At 39.5% G+C, this 18260-nt stretch overlaps 1 protein-coding gene across 4 annotated transcripts in view; it reads right to left on the bottom strand.

The window, feature by feature from the left end:
* Positions 1 to 1609: 1609 nt before the first annotated feature.
* The window catches only part of LOC117208904, a 122818-nt gene continuing 106167 nt past the window's right edge, over positions 1610 to 18260 (bottom strand). For 2 of the 4 annotated variants that reach the window (XM_033450421.1, XM_033450414.1), the window contains 5 exons: positions 11365 to 11943; positions 9177 to 10817; positions 8011 to 8109; positions 6948 to 7866; positions 1610 to 6398 (listed from right to left, as the gene is read on the bottom strand). In XM_033450421.1, the coding sequence (XP_033306312.1) occupies positions 5894 to 6398; positions 6948 to 7866; positions 8011 to 8109; positions 9177 to 10817; positions 11365 to 11943 (3743 nt within the window). In that variant the 3' untranslated portion in view covers positions 1610 to 5893. The remainder of the gene's footprint in view (positions 6399 to 6947; positions 7867 to 8010; positions 8110 to 9176; positions 10818 to 11364; positions 11944 to 18260) is intronic. The other 2 variants (XM_033450429.1, XM_033450438.1) reach the window with 2 other exon arrangements.

The raw sequence follows: 18260 nt of genomic DNA, 5'->3' as shown, positions 1-18260 counted from the left end.
ATATCTCTTTAATTAAATTTAAATAATCTCTATATTTGTCTAATGTATCCTTCTCATTTAAATGTATAGAATGTACTGGCAAAGTTTAGCTGTTGCTATACGCCGCGTATTTGGTAAATATTATTATTTATGCCAAAGCGTTACGAAATACAAATGTTTTCTTATTTCAATAAATACGTATATTTATCTTAACATTTTTAACAGATAACTATGAGCTAACCATGTTCATGTTGCCAAGCGATTAATCAATGTTATTCATTAGATTATGTTTAGTAAATTGAGCGATAAACCAGTTGATAAACCGCCCAGTAAACAGCATACAAAAAAAAAAGAAAAAAAAAAGAAAGGAAAAGAAAGGAAAAGAAATGAGAAAGCAAATAACTAGTTCGCCCATCATTACGTCAAACTTTCGATAAACTGAATTATTGCGCAAAATCTTTCGATAACTAATCGATAACCAAAGCTTGTCTCGCCTCGCGAAGATTTATTTACAAAATTACGATCTCGTTCTCGATTTCATTGAAATTCAGTGTTCATTGGTTCAGTTGGTTCATTGAAATTAGATAAGAACTGAAAAATTCTGCCAATATCTACCATCTTTCTCTTAGACGATGTAATTGTGTTGTTTCACTAGCCTTCGAGTAACTATTAATTAAACCAATTTGTAATTAAAGTTTCCAAGCGATATAGTAGCGGAGGAAACGGTCAGAGGAGATAAATGACACGAAGATTGCTTCAACGTTTCTATGTACGATGCTTTACGATGTTAATTAACTGGTGAAAATTCCCTTCGAATTAATTCTGCCCTCTTCCTATACGTATCATATACTACAATGTTCTATTTGTCATTTTTAAACTGTTTCGCGTACCTTTGCCGAGAGCACGATCTATAAAATGGAAATAAATTAATTTCGTACAGTGGTTTATAGACGCTGAGATAACATGGCGAACGTTCTTCGTTTAATTTAGAAATATTGTTTACCGGATACTAATTTACAATATAAAAATGATCAATATTGAAATATTCTTTGCCTGAATAATTAAAGGATGCTTGTGGAAAGCACACGTTTTTAAATTACTCGTTTCTAGTCACAGAGCGACATCGGAATGAAACAAGCGAATAAAAATGTGAGTCTTTCCTCGTTGCTTGTGAACTTCATTCGGTTTCAATTTCTACAGTTTATTGATGGTTTTCTGGAATATAAACTGGCTATCGTAAGTATATACTTAGAAGTTAAGTATTTCATGCGAACAGTTGCTGAATAATAAAACTGTTTTGGAAGCTGCTTCGACTGCAAAGTGGTTGCTTTGGAGAAAGAATTTCGAAAATATTTTGTCAAACTCCGCTTTCAGCAGATCTTGTGATCTTGAAATTCCTTTGGAATGTCAATTCGTCTACTTTCGATTCAGCTTTTTCTTTAGATGATACGAAAGTATAAAAAAAAAAAATAACATATCGATAGCTATGTCATCTTTTTTCTTGCTCCAAACGAAGAATCTTTTATCGTGGACCTTCGACACAACGGCTTATCTTGTTAGAAAAATATTTGATTCTACTTTCGTTTCTTCGATAGCCAGAATATTTGATGAAATGACAAAATGCTTCTCGTTGCTATAAATATTTTTAATCTTTACTTGTTCGAAAGCAAAATCACAGCTACATAAGGTGTGTGTTTCCGATATTCATTCATAATATAATAATAATAATAATAATAATAATAATAATAGAGAATATTAATTAATAATTAATAATAATTAATAATAATAGATAAAATTATATAATAGCTTTCTTTTCTCTTACATCCATACAGCAGGTATTTTAATACTAATGACCGTACGATAAATTTTCCTTTCTCTCAACTTTCCACAAACAATAGTACGTTTTTTTTCTTTCTACTGGTATACATATATCACTCTTTTACACAATTTCTCCCTCTCACACACGCGCACACAAACACACACGCACGCATAAACATACCCATACATACTTCCATCGTTACTTAGTATTTTTTCTCCATCGTCATCGATAATCTTCACAATAATATATATTTCTATTTATATATATATATATTTATATATATATATATAATATAGGCTCGATAGTTATAAGGCAACCTCAGTTCATCGTCGCTACACCAAACATACACACTCTCTCTCTCTCTTTCGTTCTCTCTCTCTCTCTCTCTTTCTCTCTCTCTTTATTTCTTTCCAAGTCTCTCGCGATGATCCATCGAGGTTGGTTCACCCTCTGAACGCTCGATCCTCTCGCGATCTCGCCGACTTCGGTCCTCGCCAGACCACAAAACGCGCTCGTATCGCGATTTACAATAAATATTTTACAGCTTCGGTTCAGGTTCTTCGTCGTTCTTCGCGCGTTTCTATCGCGCGCGAAAGAGGAATTGAAAGCGACAGGCGCTCGAGAGAGAGACTCTACATCGTTTATGGCACTCGTTTAATAATGGCTCGGCTCTCAAGCAGCTTATCCACGATCCTCCGCTTCTCCTCGAAGCTTCGACACGTACAATTCGTGAGATCTCTCGCGAATAGTTTGAACAATCTCGCGATTACCGAGATAAAACAGCGAGAGATCGAGGTCGCGAAGTTTGGCGCGATTTTTGCTCGATCGCGAGAGGACGGGGACCGTTTTATGACTAATCGACTTCGTTGACACGCGTAACCTTGCTAGTGGAATGATATACTAGTAGAGACTAATAGGGGAAAAGATTGGGGTTGAGTTTGGGAAGGCTCGTCCTGGATCGCTGAGCACCCGCTTTTTGTTCTTGAACATCGTGAAAGTTTGATGGTTGATACAAATTATTGAGAATAATAAACGTGGGAGAATCGTTGTTGTAACAATGTAAGAATTTTCAAAATTCTCCTGATTGTTCTTGGAATTCGACGTTCCATATAAATTATTAAGAATATCGTTAAAACGTATAGAAGAATTTTTAGGATTCTCTTCGTACTTCTTAAAATTTCATTTTTAACACGAACTACGGCGTATGAATTGTTAAAATACGCGAGAGAAGCAGTTTTCTGTAGCAGTAAAAGGTTTTAAAAAAGCCTGCTCGAATTCTTTTGTAAACGAACGACTGTCTTTTATGATAGAACCTTTCGAATGTTAGGAATTTTCAATCGCTTGAATTGTAAAAGTGTGGAATTGAAAAATCTTCAAACGAAATTTACAAAAAGCGGGTCTCCAAAATGACGAGCTAAATTCTCGTCTTCGTGACTCTCGACTCACGACACGTGGAAAAAAGTGTCTAAAAAACGAAGAATCCTTATCAGTCGCAAAGTTTCTAACTCCTTTAATCGCATATACAAGCATCTAAAATTTCTATTGGTGTATAAAATTCCAAACAAACTAATATTATCTCCGATATTGTTTATAAAATAATGACAGGATAATTCTTGGCGACTGAGTTTTCATTTTCTTTCTTTCTTTTCTTTTTTCTTTTTTTTTTTTTTTGTTTTTCTTGTATTTCGACGCGCTTCTTTAAGGCACTAACTTCCTACGATCGTGTTCCACATCGTTGCAGTGTGTCTTTTTTTTCTTATTCTTTTCATTATCGTTCGTATTAAAAGAATTTGTGTAAATAATCGGTCATTGTTGCTAAGGCACGGTCCTACAAGTTCGGGGAAAACTCTAAAGGCACCCTAGCGCGTCATCATCCAACGCTCGCACGCTTACATTTCATCCCGGTGGGATTATGCACACTCTAAAAGCTACATAGTTGATCGTATTCCTCGAGAAAATACGCAATTCACTGTCTTCTTTAGGTCCGTCGTGTTACTCGTCGATCGTCTTTTTTTTTTAACAGGGGAGGAAGCTCCAACGATACGATAAATAAAGTGGAAAATTTGCATAGGAATTGTTAAAATTGGTATCCTATAGGATATTAAAGAGAATAATAAAATTATAAAATATTAATTTTTTAAATTAATAGATAAACGCATACTGTGATGTTTGGCAACTTTAAAAGGATAAACTTTTAGAGAGACGAAGCTTCTTTAATTGATATTTCGGAAAATGGAAAAGCTCTTTCTACTCAAATTTGCTGCATACGATCGCTCCGATATTGAGACGAATGAAAATATTTTTCCAGTAGAAATCCTACTTCTTTACCAAATTAATGATATCGTAACATTGCTGAGTATCCCCTGGGAACAGGAACGCGAGAATTCCTATCGTTTCCGATATGCACCGCATCTAAAACGCACACCAGCCGATCTTCTATTTCGAGCATTCGCATTTTAAAGTATACCTTTCGTACATGCTTCTCCTTTAAAACTCCTTTAAAATTACAACAAGCAACGGTTGCCTGAAAAGCGAACAAGAATCACTGAATCATCCTTGATCTGTGTTCGCCCTGTCTCGTCTTGGCTGGCAGTCTTTTTGTTAACTCTCAGTTTTCTTGCAGTTTTTTCTTTTTTTTTTTTATTACTTTATATCCTTTTTTAATCAATACTGTTCGTAATACGATTAATGAGAAACGCATACCCTCCTAGTCGTGGCACGTGTCCCGAGAAAGCGTATAATCTTTAGTACGAGTCGCTACCATTTCGGCTATGCAAGTTCCTTTGTCGACATAAAGGAGGAACTAAGGAAACAACTGTGAGTTCTTATTAAAAGAAAAAAGAAAAAAAAAGGAAAACTGTGAACAATCGTAGAAAAATCATTGCATCATTGACGAACGATCTCTTTGCTATATGTTTTCATTTTACCAATTACCGTGAATTTTTGGAAAATTCTTCGGCATTAATTAGCAACGATCATCAATGACGCGATGGACTAGACACAATGTTCTTGTCTTTTTAACTCGCCTTTCTTGCCGGTGATCATTTACATAGAAAAACAACAATCTGAACTATATAATCCTGGACTCGAGTTTCAGTAAATTTCATTAATAAGTTCTCTGCAAAGAGATTCGAGCTTTTTCTCTCTCGCGTATCAGTTCTTTACATATATTAACTATCTATATTCTAGGAGCTAAATCGTCGTGACGACTAACTTCGCGGAGGGTACGCGAGCGATACTAGAAAAAAAAAAAAAAAAAAATATGAGGAAAACAAAGAAGGAAAACGAAATGTACAAGGTCTTTTTCTATTTTAAATATTATAGTTTGTCTTTTATCCTCGCGATCTAAAGCTATAAGATAGACTTGTCGTTCATGTTTATTGTCTACGGTTCTATGCCAGGTTTCTTCCGTCGTTCCATAGATCTCTTTCATCACGAAATCATTCTGTGACACGAAATTCATTCAAAATTCTTCAAAAATTCTTCTCCACTTCTTCGCCCATCGCCGAGACGATTCGAGAAGGATCGTGAAAATATTAAAAAAAAAAAATGATCGTCATTCAGTTAATAAATATCTCCTCTGGTAAGTACGAAGTCATCGAGTTTGACTGAACAGTTCCATTCGATGCATCGACCGATATATATGTATATATATATATGTATATATACATATGCTGTTTCGATCCGAACGAGAAGACACACACGCCGCCAAGAGCTATCGATTTCTCCTGGTCGATAGAACGGCTGAAGATTAATGACTAGGCCGCGGTCGGGGTCTGCTCCTAATCATCCAGCCTCGACGAACAAACGTACATACGCGTTGTGCGTATCGGGCATGGACAATCGCGAGCGAAATTCTGCAGGGAATGTCTACAGGGTGCATGAAATTGTCTTTTTTAGTTTACTCCTCCCTCGGTCCTCTTGTAATCAGATTTCATCAGCGAGATCCGAATTTGTCGGCTGGATCCAGCCCCCCGCTGCTTCCTTACTCTTTCTTCGGCTTCGGGCCTGGACTCTTCAAGGAATGTCTACCGGGGACCAGAGAATTGTCTTTCTTGAGTCTTCTCCAACGAGTGGCAGCTCCGGTGAACGTCGTTATGTATCCATGTGTCGATACTTGTGAGCAGACATCTGCGCTAGGCCCAGAACAGCGTACTGACACTGAAGACAGTGGTAGTGTGTCTGTTTACCGGAATGCTGACATTGGACACCACCGCAAGGCTGACTCGGCGTGAATTTCTGAAAACCGGCCGCCGCGATACTGTCCAATTTCGCATGCTGTCGCCTGTGAGCGACCACTTTGTTCGTATCTGTGCAGACGAAATCGCATTTCAAACAGTGAAAGTGCGAAGCCTTGTTCTGCATCGAGCCTAACGAAGAGGTGTAGGCACACTGTGCTCTTCCACAGGGAACATTGGCTCTATATTGTTGGAAATCGCCGCCCATTAGAGTGTCGAGACGCTCGTGTCTCGCCGTGTGCTGAACGAAACGCGTTTTGTCGCAGAACGAGTAGCCACAGTCTTGACGCATGCAATGGAAATGTGTCTGGTGCTCTCTGTAGCCGCAGTGCGGGTACCTACAGTCTTCGTTGAATCTGAACCTGAAATGGAAATTAAAATCGTTACTTACGTGACTTATAAATAAAAATTTACATCCCGCTATTACTATTTATCGTTGTGTCTAATATTATTACTAGATATTTTAATTATTTGTATTAAATATTATTAATTTGTATTAAATGGACACATTTAACGACCGGACGAATTTTCTCAGAATATCATTGTCTTTTTTATTGTATATGAAAAAGCATAGAGGCTTTTGGGTCGAAATTGATTCATGCATTAAATTTGATGAAATTAGAATAGAAATAACTCGTAAGCGTTAAGTATACTTCTAGACACTAGTATCCTATTCTAGATGACCTTGAAATCTGAGAAAATGACCTGGAGAAGAAGTATGTCTTATGCTTATATATGGCTCTTTAAATAATGTGACTTTGTCCTAAGGATTTCTCTCGTAAAATTAATTTCATAAAAATTTCATAAAATAACAAAATAATTAGATATTCCTATTTAAACATCTCATCCTGTATTATAAAATATAACGTAACACAGTAAAAATTTCAACCTAGGAAAAGCATAACACAGACCTGACGTATCCCTCCGGTACAGGCTCGTCCTTCAGCATCCGCATGGAATGATGAAGCCTCTGCTTCTTCGCCTCCGGAGAATTGCTATCAGGTGGAGACAGGGATCTCTTATTGAGATTAAGATTCGCAGCTAACGAGGCCAAAGGATTTTCATCTCTGGTTGGAGGTAGAAAATTGGTCGGAGGTAAACCTGGAGCAAACATCAGCCCTGGTCCACCAGTGTACATGCCGCCATGCTGCAGGAAAGGTGGCAGGGCTTGGTTCATCAGGGCTATCTGTTGATTCATAGCAGCCATTACAGCAGGGTTAGGAAAATGGAATCCGTGGCTAAGGTCGAGTTCGAAGCTGGTGGGAACCGGGGATTGTTGGACACTGGTTGGCATACTCGGCTGAGACAACTGGCCATTCTCGTTGTTATCCATCACCGAATTGTTTCCATCGTCCCTCGATACTTCACTCGGTTCTCTCTTAACATTGGGAACGTTCTGAACTCCCACGTCCGAGCCACATCTCGTTGGCTCGATTTTCACCTCTTTCACTTGGGTCTGTTGGCTAATTTGACCCAGAGTCTGCTGCATCTGACGTTGCATTTGATTCTGGAAATTCTGAATATTCTGAGCCATTTGAGCGTTCTGCGCCATAAAGTCGTGTTTCTGCGATAATTGCGTCAGATAGTCGTGTTGCATTTGACTAGGCGCCTGACTGGTTAGATCGTGCTGCTGTTGACTGAGAATGGCGCCTGTAGAATGTTTCGCTATGTGTGCCACCAGTCGGTCCAGTTCGGAGAATGCTTGATTACAGGCGTTACAGTGATAATGGTTTTTGCGTTTTAATTTGCAGAAAGGCCTGCTACAGCTCTGCTCTGGTCCATACAGGGTATGCGGCGAAGCTGAAGACGTGGATGGAAGAACCGGCGACTCTGCAATGGAAAAGTTTAGCGTAAATACAGGTGCGAATTTTGAAAAATGCGGAAGGCGAAAGGCGACGACTGATTTACTATTTACTGATTACTAATCGAACACAATTCAAGGCAAGAAAATTGGTCGTCGAAAGAGACACGAACCTTGGTGCACGGAAGTTCGCATGGATAGCACGACGCCCGGAAGTGCGGGTTCACTCGGCGGTCCACTGACCGGATAATAGGTGCCAGCCGCCCTCACCACTAGCAACAATCAACCAAACAACCAACACTTCAAATATACCTCCCACTATAATTACAACCACCTTGTACAATAGATACATCAAACGCAACAAGAAAATATAATGTACATGAAAACAAAAATAGGAATAAAATAAAGGATAATTGGGAAATGTATTGTAATCCTTTCGAGAGCAGGCTAAATGAATTGAAGGGCACATAACTAAAACGAGCCTTATCTATGGTTTATATTCCTCAGGGGAGCAAAAGTATAGTTTAATTTCTTTTAATATTAATATTAACCGACTAATTTTCATTCGTCGGTACTGTGCTTAAAATGTTCCAGCTGCTACTTTGAGATATCCGAAGAAACAAAAGTTTTACATTTTAATGTCTTTTCTATTCAATTCATAATATTTAGTTATTAATATTTAGTTATCCATAACAGTCTGTGTACTATAATTTTATTTAAAAGAGTAAGGACACGGGGATCTTCGAAAAATAAAAAATGTCAGATAAGACACTTTAACTAAAGAAAGGATTTTTTATAATATCGAGTCCACTATGTTGTGAGTCTAGTTTCTCACTATTAGAATGCAATATTAGAAAAAAAATTGATATGATTGAAAAATTTGACAAGAATCATTTTGTTATAAGTGGACTGCGAATTTTTATGCATTTATAGAAAATTTAAACGTGTACAAATTAAAAATGCATAAAATGCAAGATAACATGCAAGAATATATAAAGTATTCAAAACATAAAATATTATGATATTTATCATAATATTCGATAAACAAAACATTTATCTATCCAAATTCCATTTCTTTAATTGGATTAAATAAAAATACGAATTTGCATAAATATTTGCAGTCTAATGACGAGCTTAACAATTCATAGTGACATCGAAAGGATTAAGGAGTGCTGACGTGTATCGTAATATACGCTGGAGTGCGTGTACGTGCAAAAGACATGCATTGATTGGATAACTGTCTCGGTAAACATCTCAAGTAACTACCAAACAAAACTCATCTATAAAACAGTACTATACAGGTGCACTGGTTCGTGTCCATGTTGAAAGTTACACTTACCGGTGGTCTTATTAACATCTGGGCTGGGGATCTCCGATTCCTTTTCGTCCATAATTGATCTGTTCTCCATGTCGCTGGCCAAGCTTTCCTCAGGTTTTTCGATTAATTCAGCTGGATTCTTTACTTGAATCCTCGGCTTCGTTTCTTGAACCATAGGTTGAATTTGCGTCTGACATTCTTGGTTCGACGAGCATTCAGGTCGATCGTCGTGACTACTGTGCTGTTTCTCGTGCATCGCCATCGTCGAGTATCTGACGAAGGAGTAGCCGCAGTTCGGCCTGGTACAGTGAAAATGCCGATTAACGCGATTACTGTGACAGCCAGCCAGTCGACAATCTACCATCTTATCGAAGAAGGCAAAGCCGGGCGGTATGTCGACGTTATCATGAAAGTCTTTGCTATGCATCAGTAGCTGGTCGGGTCTATCGGTGGAGAAATGACACCTCAGCTGCGAGCAGTGATGGTGTCTCGTTGATCTGAGAACACAAGCCGGATCTGGACAACCGTCTGGGTTGTAGGTGGAGAATCCTTCTGGTTCGCCGAGACTGTTCGAAGGTGAGATACTTCCTTCTCTCTCTTCGATCATAGGATTGGGTGTCAGACTAGGTGTCTGAGGTTTGGGTAGCTTGAAACTGGTGAAGATCGCTTGTGGAGAGTCGTGAGTATGAGTAGTTGGGTCACCGCCGGACCAAATTTCGATAACCCTATTTTTTGGAGGCCTGCCTCTCTTCCGCCTGAACATCGCGTCGATGTTAGTCAAGTGCGTTAACGTAACATCAGAGGATAGAGCGTGAGAAGAACAAGAGAGATTTAACTGTCGACTATATTCATGAATCTTATAATGTTGCAGTCGACGGAAGGGTTTGTCAGTCGAAAGGATTACTTCGCGACAGTTCTCCCAATTACAATGATAATGTTTCTCCTTATCGGCATACGGACAACTGTCGTCGCAGCCACCTTCCTCGAAGAAGGCATCGGTGATGCGCTCTTGAGTCTCGTGCTCTCTCAAATGTTCCCTGACTTCGCGAGGATCCTTCAGAGCTGTACCACAGCGATCTAATCCGCAGTGATGATGCTCCCTGCCTATGTGACAGGGACAGTCGGCTGTCGCAGGTACCAGATACGCAAGTTCTGTGGCAGTAAGCTGCTGACTCTGTTGCTGCTGCTGATGCTGATGATCCACAGTCACTGTGGAACTTCCACTAGCAGTGACCGTGGTTGTTGGCGCGGTGAGATCCATCGCTAGGTCGCTACCACTCTGAAAGGAATCATCCAAAGAATAATACGACGGCGAGCCTCTATCCTCGTTCGAGCTTTCGCCATTAAGACTCAAGGAGAGACTCTGCGTGCTGAGATCATCCGGTGGCCATGATCCTGGCGGTCGAATACCGCCAACAGCATTGATCTGCTTGTACTTTCTGTAAGCCAATTCCGTTTCATGACGCTCGTGTTTTCGTTTATGAGAAAACAGCTGACCGGATGAATGGAGAACGTAGCTGCAATGAGGTCGTATGCAATGGATGTGATTGCAGACGCGTGAGAAACGACATTGCTCGAAGGGACACGCCTCGGACTTCATGAATTTCTTGAACCCGTCGCGGGATAATTGCTCGTCTTTGATGTGGTACGATTTGTGCTTGTCTGTAAGAAGAAGACGGAGAAAGGAACTTATTAAAGAAACCAGTTAAGGACCTTGGGCTAGATTGGTACTAGGTGTATTAGGTGCATTAGGTGTTAGGTAGATCGGTAAGTTCTGTCGTTTTTGATCTTTGAAAGGATAGAAATGAATTGTTTTAGTTGAAATGTCTATCAATCGTTTAATATAATATCTATTGTTAATTCATTTACTGATAATTCATTTACTTCGTTGTTGTAGAATTTGTTATTTTTCTTGTTGATATATTCTCCCCTCGGTCTCATTTAAAGCATGAAACAATTCTCGAGTTAGAAAGCAGGTCACTTTAATTACCTAGGAACTCTGGAACCCTCGGAACGAAGTTGTAATACATACATGTATCAGCAAAATCTGGCGACAAAACTTTTCGATCAACCTAAACGGTTAACTGTATAGAGATATCGGCAAGCAAACAGAAATCGCTAATATTGTCACGGTAAACACAACGAATAATCTAGGAAAGAGAGGACTATAATTTCTAATTTTAAGGGAGAACTGCGAGTAGTTCTTTACCCATGTCAGCCTTGTTCTTGAAGGTGAACCGGCAACCTGGTCGGCGACAATGGAAGTGCGTGGTCCGCTGGCCAACGAAGGGACAGTGATCGGTAGCACAGCTCTCGGTAGCGCGAAATCTCTGGAAACCTTCTTGTATGATAGCCGAGTCCTTGCGATGGTAGTTGGCGTGCATCTGCACGTCCGATGTCGATATGTAAACCTTATCGCAATTTTCATGGATACAGTGGTAGTGTGTCTGTTTTCTATTGTGGGGGCAAGCACGACCCGGATGCCTCTCCGAGCAATCATCCGTCGGCGAATACCTCATGAACCCGTGCTGCAAAGATTCGTCCCTCTTTTTGTGCCACTTGAAATGCCTGATCATTTCCTCCTTTTTCACAAAGACCCTACCACTGCAGTCCAGACAGTGAAAATGCTCTCGGCAACCGAGCTCCTTACAATACGAGCTACCGCATTCTTGACCCGACGTGTACCGCCTCACGTATCGGGAGTAATCGATTATCGGTTGTGACACAGAGCTTTTCGAGCTACCGATCAAGGTGTCCGCAACCGGAGACATGCTTTGTCTCAACAATGCTGAAATCAGAAACCAAAGAGACGAGGTGAGGATTACTCTCGGGCTGAGGATTTACGGGATGATGATCAGCAGGATCGAATGTACGGAACTTTTTCTTTTATATATAGGGAATTTCAGTTTGAACTGGCAAGTTAATTCTTGAATTTTTCGATAGCAGATTCGAGTGGTATCGTCTGCTGTTAATAAAGAATCGGATGGTTGGTAAAGAAGCGTTCTGTAGTTCACTGAGTTCACTGAAGAGCTTCACTGTGCGCGCTTGATTTACCGACCCTATCTGCGACAGTCTAATGTGGTTAGTAAGAAGTAGAGTTTGTCATTGATGTAGACGTTTAAAGTGTAATTACACGAAGAAATTGATGGATATTACAGAAAAGAAATTTGTCTTTCATTAAATGTCAGCAGCAATTAACGGTGACATGATTAATATTTAAACGATCAACCGTAACGTTTAAGAAATCATAAATATGTCCACGACTTTTAAAAAACCTTTGGTAATGATACTGTAGTATCTCAGATATGAGTTATAGCATAGCCTTTCAAAACCAAATGAACAGAAGTGAAATAAAAACGAGTTTCGTTGCAGGTCCTACAACTTCAAGTCATTAAATTATCAATTTGCAACAGCTTGTTTATGATTGACTTATTCTAGTTAATTAATTACAGGTCCTTATGGGATACTATAATGTTTTGCCGAATTTTCAATGAATTCCACAAAAATATTATCAATATAGGGATGCAATATGGCCTCGTGTAATTCATATTGAGAACTTGCGAACTGTAACTTGGAACAATGCGGACTGCCTTTATTAGGAATACTGAAAGCACGGAGTTACTTTGTACATCAAATATACTTGCTAATTCTTTTTAATTGGGTATTTTGATTTCGAAAGCTTGACGATTTTTCTTCCTATTATTTTGAATTTCATTTTCGAGACAAGATTCGCTACATTTTATTCTGAATCGAACCATCAGCGATTTATGATTGCAACACGCCATTGTAGTTTTATCTGACTACCTCCAAAGTAACGTAAGTCCACAGACCTTAGGACATCTTTTGATATTTAATTTAAAATACTCTTCACTATTTGGTAATATACCAAAGAAATTAAAATTTGTTAGAATTTTTCAACAAATATGAATGTGTTATAGTCTATCTAAAAATGTACTAATCACTATGCTACATCATGTCTACAAGACCAACGTACTTCTGAATCTCTAACAAGGTTCTCTGATTCCATAGCAGTCTCGTCATGACGCGTTAGAAGTTTCCAGGATGTTTGTCGTGTTCATACGGTTTAAGTGACAATAACACGCTCTTCCCAAGAATTTCGCGAATAGCCGCGAAATATATGTATAACCACCAGGAGAATATATGGCAAAGACCCCACCTCTGTTAGCCGGAAACCATGGTCCACGTTCGGCGTGCCCTACCAAAGGCTTGGTTGATTCCAAGAAATTCCTACTTGTCGACTGTGCACGTTTGAATGCGTTCAGAAACGAGTTTAAAAATTGTCGAATATTTCTCTTAGGGGTTCCCCCCATCGGACCCTTTGGTGGGGATAGGTACCAGCGAAGTTTTATGCGCACGTGTGTACGCGAAAGAGAAGAAGGGTTCCCCGTGTGGCAGGGAAACGAAAGAAAAAGGAACAACGAGAAAAGAGACGAAATGGTAAAGGTTGCGAGGGAGAGGCGAACCATTATACATACTTCCCATACTTTCATATTACGTTCTCTCAAATGCACGAAGCTTCTGGATCGATCTCGTTTTTTCGTGAATGAAATCAGCAACGCATGAAACTACGATTACGGAATTGAAGTCCAGAAAATTTATCCCATAAGAAGATTGCGGAAGAAGAATGCGATAAGTAACAAAGTTGCCTTTGTATTTGATTTCGGAATTAAATATGTTCATCCTCTTCAAAATTATCAAAATATTAGTGATAATAGTATTAAAATAACTTCGTCAACTAGATTTAAGGGATATTTTGACACACAGACATTTTTTGAGACATTTATTGGTCCGAATAATGGTTTTCGCTCCCAATTATGGTATATTAAAATTCTACCATGGTCTTCACATTTAACAAATTAAATGAAGAATTCGTGAAACTGTGATTACAGAATTAGGATTCTAAAAATGGCACCATACTGCGATTTTCTCGCGAATAAGATGAGCATATCCTTCTTTAACGGGGTTAGGCCGAAGACAGCACGTGCTCAAATTACGAAATTTACATTTCGCTCTGGATGCTTAAATTAATTATCGAGTTTAGCTGAACCGGGAACGTTGATGCATATTGTTGCGTAACATTCGGTTTGGACTGTTAATCTATCCTCCGGTGCAGTAATTATGTAACACAGCTGCGTGTTTTGTGTAGCTCGTTAGAGCACCTTCTGACTACTAGCCGTCGAGGAAATTCTTATTCGCGCGAATTTACAGCCAACATCCACGATGTAACTCATTACGTGTGAGAAAGTTGCAAACATACGAACGTTGGGGGTCAAGGCTCCTCTTATCGAGTTGCTATTAATTAAGAATAAACGCATAGTATGGCGAGTGCTACCAAGAGTGTCCATGATTCTTCTTTAATATCCGGGAATGTTAGACATTTTGTTGATGCCTAATTATGCGTACCGCGTCGCAGGAAGCGTGCCAAAACGGCTGCTAGGCATCGAACGGAACCTGGCCTTGGATCTTGTTAAAAGATACAATGATGTATATTCGATCCTAAATTTGATCAAACAATTGAGTATTTGAGTATTAAAATATCAATAAAGTAGGCCATTGATCTCACAAATCTCTTTATCATGGTATACGATGGTCGAATTTGTTGAATAATCGAACAAGTATTAAGAATTATTTCGTGAACATTAATATTAGATGGGAACTAAAATTTCTAATTGAACATTGAATAATCTCCATTACTGTATTTCGTTTATTCTTAAAAAACGTTTAAGGATCATTTTTATGATTATGTTGATAACAATATGAATATGCATAGATAGAAAAGCCATATTTCGTCAATTCTCGGTGTAAAAGTTGCGTTGGAAACTAGTGTCGAAGCGATTAAAAACTGTTTCAAGTTTAAGACGGAAGGGAGTGGCAGTGCCGCCCATACAGTGGGACAAAAATGCTGACAACAGTGCGCAGCGAAATGAAGAATACGAGAAACGTGACGGGACTTAAGGGTCAAATCTTAAAAAATATGAGAAATTCACGGAACGACACGCGCAATCGGGATCCCTCTTTTTCTACCCCTTTGCACGAATATCCAGCAGCTTTCAAAGGCTGAACCCTTTTATTCGTAGTTCTTGAAACTCGTATAGGCTGGAGGGGAGAGGTCGATCCGGCTGTGGATGAAAAACCCCGGGCCCTGATCGGGGAGTTTAAAATTTTCAAAAAGCCCAATCCTGAAAAGAAGGCCCCGTATTTCAGCGCGCAGGCTCTCTCCTCCTTTTTTTATCATTTAATCCGCGCGCTGAATAACCCTTTATACGCGTCCCGTGATCTGGTGAGCTGAAAATCCTCGACCCGAGCACGATCTCCAACCAAATCTACACGACATACTTTCAAACAGGCTTATATGTTACGGAAATGAACAATTTTTCAAATATTATGACATAAGTTTAATTCTCACAGCCAAGCAAATTTCATTTTTATTTAATTCATCACCAATTATCATGATTATCTTCGCGGTCGATACTCACTTTTTACCAAATTATCTATAAATGAACTTTGCATTTATAAAAGAGAGCAGACATTTTTGTAATAAAAGGAATATTTTGTATAGAACATATAATATAAACTATAGAATATTCTAACATTTTCTTTTTCTTAATGATAAACATTGCATAACAAATTTGTAATTTTAATTTGTGGAACGTTTCTATAAAGAAAGAAGGGGAGGGGCGCGTATTAACATAACCTACAAAATCGCGTGTTTGGATAATGCGTCAAGTGCCCGCTGCGTCGTAGCCCGTTCTACGCGGCAGCCGCGAAGGGTCCATTGAACCTTTTCCTTCCTTTTTCTCTCTCGAGAGGTCCTAAATACCGACAAAAAAAAATCCCAACGGGCAACCCCCCTCACGGCTTCTTTACCCCTTTTTCGACGGCCCTCGTCACAACATTGTTTCCGGAAAAACGGCTCCGTTAAAGGAGTAACCGGCCAGATGCGATTTAATGAGCTAGAATAGAGATGCTGCGTCGATTTCACGGACCTCTGGGGAGGAGTGGTGCGGAAACGTGATCGATGGGAATATTTTGACGTTGCACGCCAATATTTCTGAAACTTCGAGAAAGGATCACGTTAATCTTCCATCGATCTGTGTAGGAAACTTCCATCGATTCTTGGAAAGTGACCTTTTATTTTCAAAATTATCGATAGGAAGATTCTTCCCGTTTTCACTGTCTCAAAAGGGTACAATATGTTATTCAACCCCAAGAAGAAAGAAGAAGAAAACTTTCGAATCTCACCAAAAGTTTCCTCGAACGCTACCAAACAACAATTTAATAAAAAGTTGTTACCATCGTAATTATCAATAAAAATTCTCTTCTACTGGATAAATAGTAAACGAGTTCGAGCTATCTCGTTCTAAAGGGAAGAAAGTAGAAATCTTTCGAAGTTCTTCAAAAGTTTCCTCAGGAGAAACCAAAGAACAGTTGGTCCCATCAAAATTATCAATAGAAATAACCTTCTTCTGAGTAAGCGTCAAAAGGGTATAAAAAATGCTTAGCTCTAAAAAGGAGAGAAAAGAAAATATACGAAGTTGTCTAAAAGTTTCCACGAAAGTACGCAAACCATGGTTTACCAAAAAGTTGACCCGGAAAGGGTGCAACTAAAATGGCGCAGCGTCTGTATACAGCGCAATCATCAATCCGGTCGCAACCATGAAAATCGTGGCGCCAAGAGGGTCACGCAAAGCAAGCAGACGAAACGGGAAAGTCTCGGACGAAGGTGGAACAGAGGATAGAGATGGAGAATACAGTGAGAGGAAGAGACCAGCGGACACTAAACTATTCTAAGATCCCCTGCGAGAGAGTGTCGCGGACTTATTGTCTCTTAGCGAGCACGGCGGCGTTATTTCTGTCAAAATTACGTTATGGTCGCCATTCTGCTGTCCCGTTTCTCTCGGTGCTATCCGTTTAGCACCTTCTTTCATGCCGTACCAGCTCGTCCTTTCTTCTTCTCCTGCTTTCGAATCTTCTTCGTTGTTGGAAATCAAATTTCGTTCGCGACCAGAATAAACGGCGGTTACACGCTGCCATTATAATTAACGCGATTCCTACTTTAGGGAAGAGACAGCAGCTTCCAGAGGACTGGCGAGATTCTTGGACACGCTCCCTTTCCAACCGGCAATTTACGAGCTTCCCTTCATGTTCTGCCGATAGAATTATTCCCGCCTTTGTCTACTCGTTCCTCCTAATTATTACTAGCGAGCTGTACCGCGAGATTTATAGACAGTATTTATAGATCTGGGCGTTCTGATATCCGTGGATTCGCCAATCTTACAGGCTACGTAAATCGTGTGCGTTCATCCTCGAATATCATATATATTTTCTTCAGAGGCAACTTGAAAGCTTGATTGGTTAGAAATAAATCAGCCGCCTGTCAAAATTCCTCTATCTATCATCTGATCTGTTCATATATGTGGATACGAACAGAAGCGCATGATTTTCTAGAATTAGACTATGATTACAGTGGATGAGTGTTCTGGCGAACTGTCATTCTGATGAACTCAATACGTCGAAGCAACCAAATATGCATATAGATTCTTACGAGTGTATGCACATCCGCTTTCAGATGTTTCATTCGTCGTTCAAAGTAATAGTAGTTAGTAGGACGTAGTAGTAATAGTTATTTATATGCATGTAACAATCATTAATGCTCTGAAAATGGAATTACTTGTTCGCCAGCTTGTCGGAATCCCTCTCTTCGTCCTCCAATCAATTCACAGTACGAACAAAAGCTCATAACTTGCAACGATTAAGGCGCAGTCAGAGACTATACTTATTGCTCCATTCTACAAAATTTTACGAGGCGTTAGAATTCGTGCAACGATCGCTGGCGCTCAGAAAACAAAGTTATCCAACGTCTGCGTGTCAAAATTCATCCTCGTATCCTCCAATCCGTTCACGGTATGAACAGAGGCGCGTGATTTCCAAGAATCAGAGCGTAAGGGACTCATTACCTCGTTCGACGAAATTCTTCCCTTTCGTCGAGGTGTTGAAATTCGCGTAACAATCGTCGATGCTCCGAAAACGAGATTATTCATCAACGGCGATTATTAAGCGACTCGTGAGGCTTTCGTGAGGCGC

Source organism: Bombus bifarius, unplaced genomic scaffold, assembly GCF_011952205.1.
Source record: "Bombus bifarius isolate JDL3187 unplaced genomic scaffold, Bbif_JDL3187 scf7180000007966, whole genome shotgun sequence".
NCBI classification, from domain to species: Eukaryota; Metazoa; Arthropoda; class Insecta; order Hymenoptera; family Apidae; genus Bombus; species Bombus bifarius.
The sequence above is the reverse complement of the archived record's forward strand: the minus strand, read 5'-3'. Positions and strand labels throughout refer to the sequence as shown.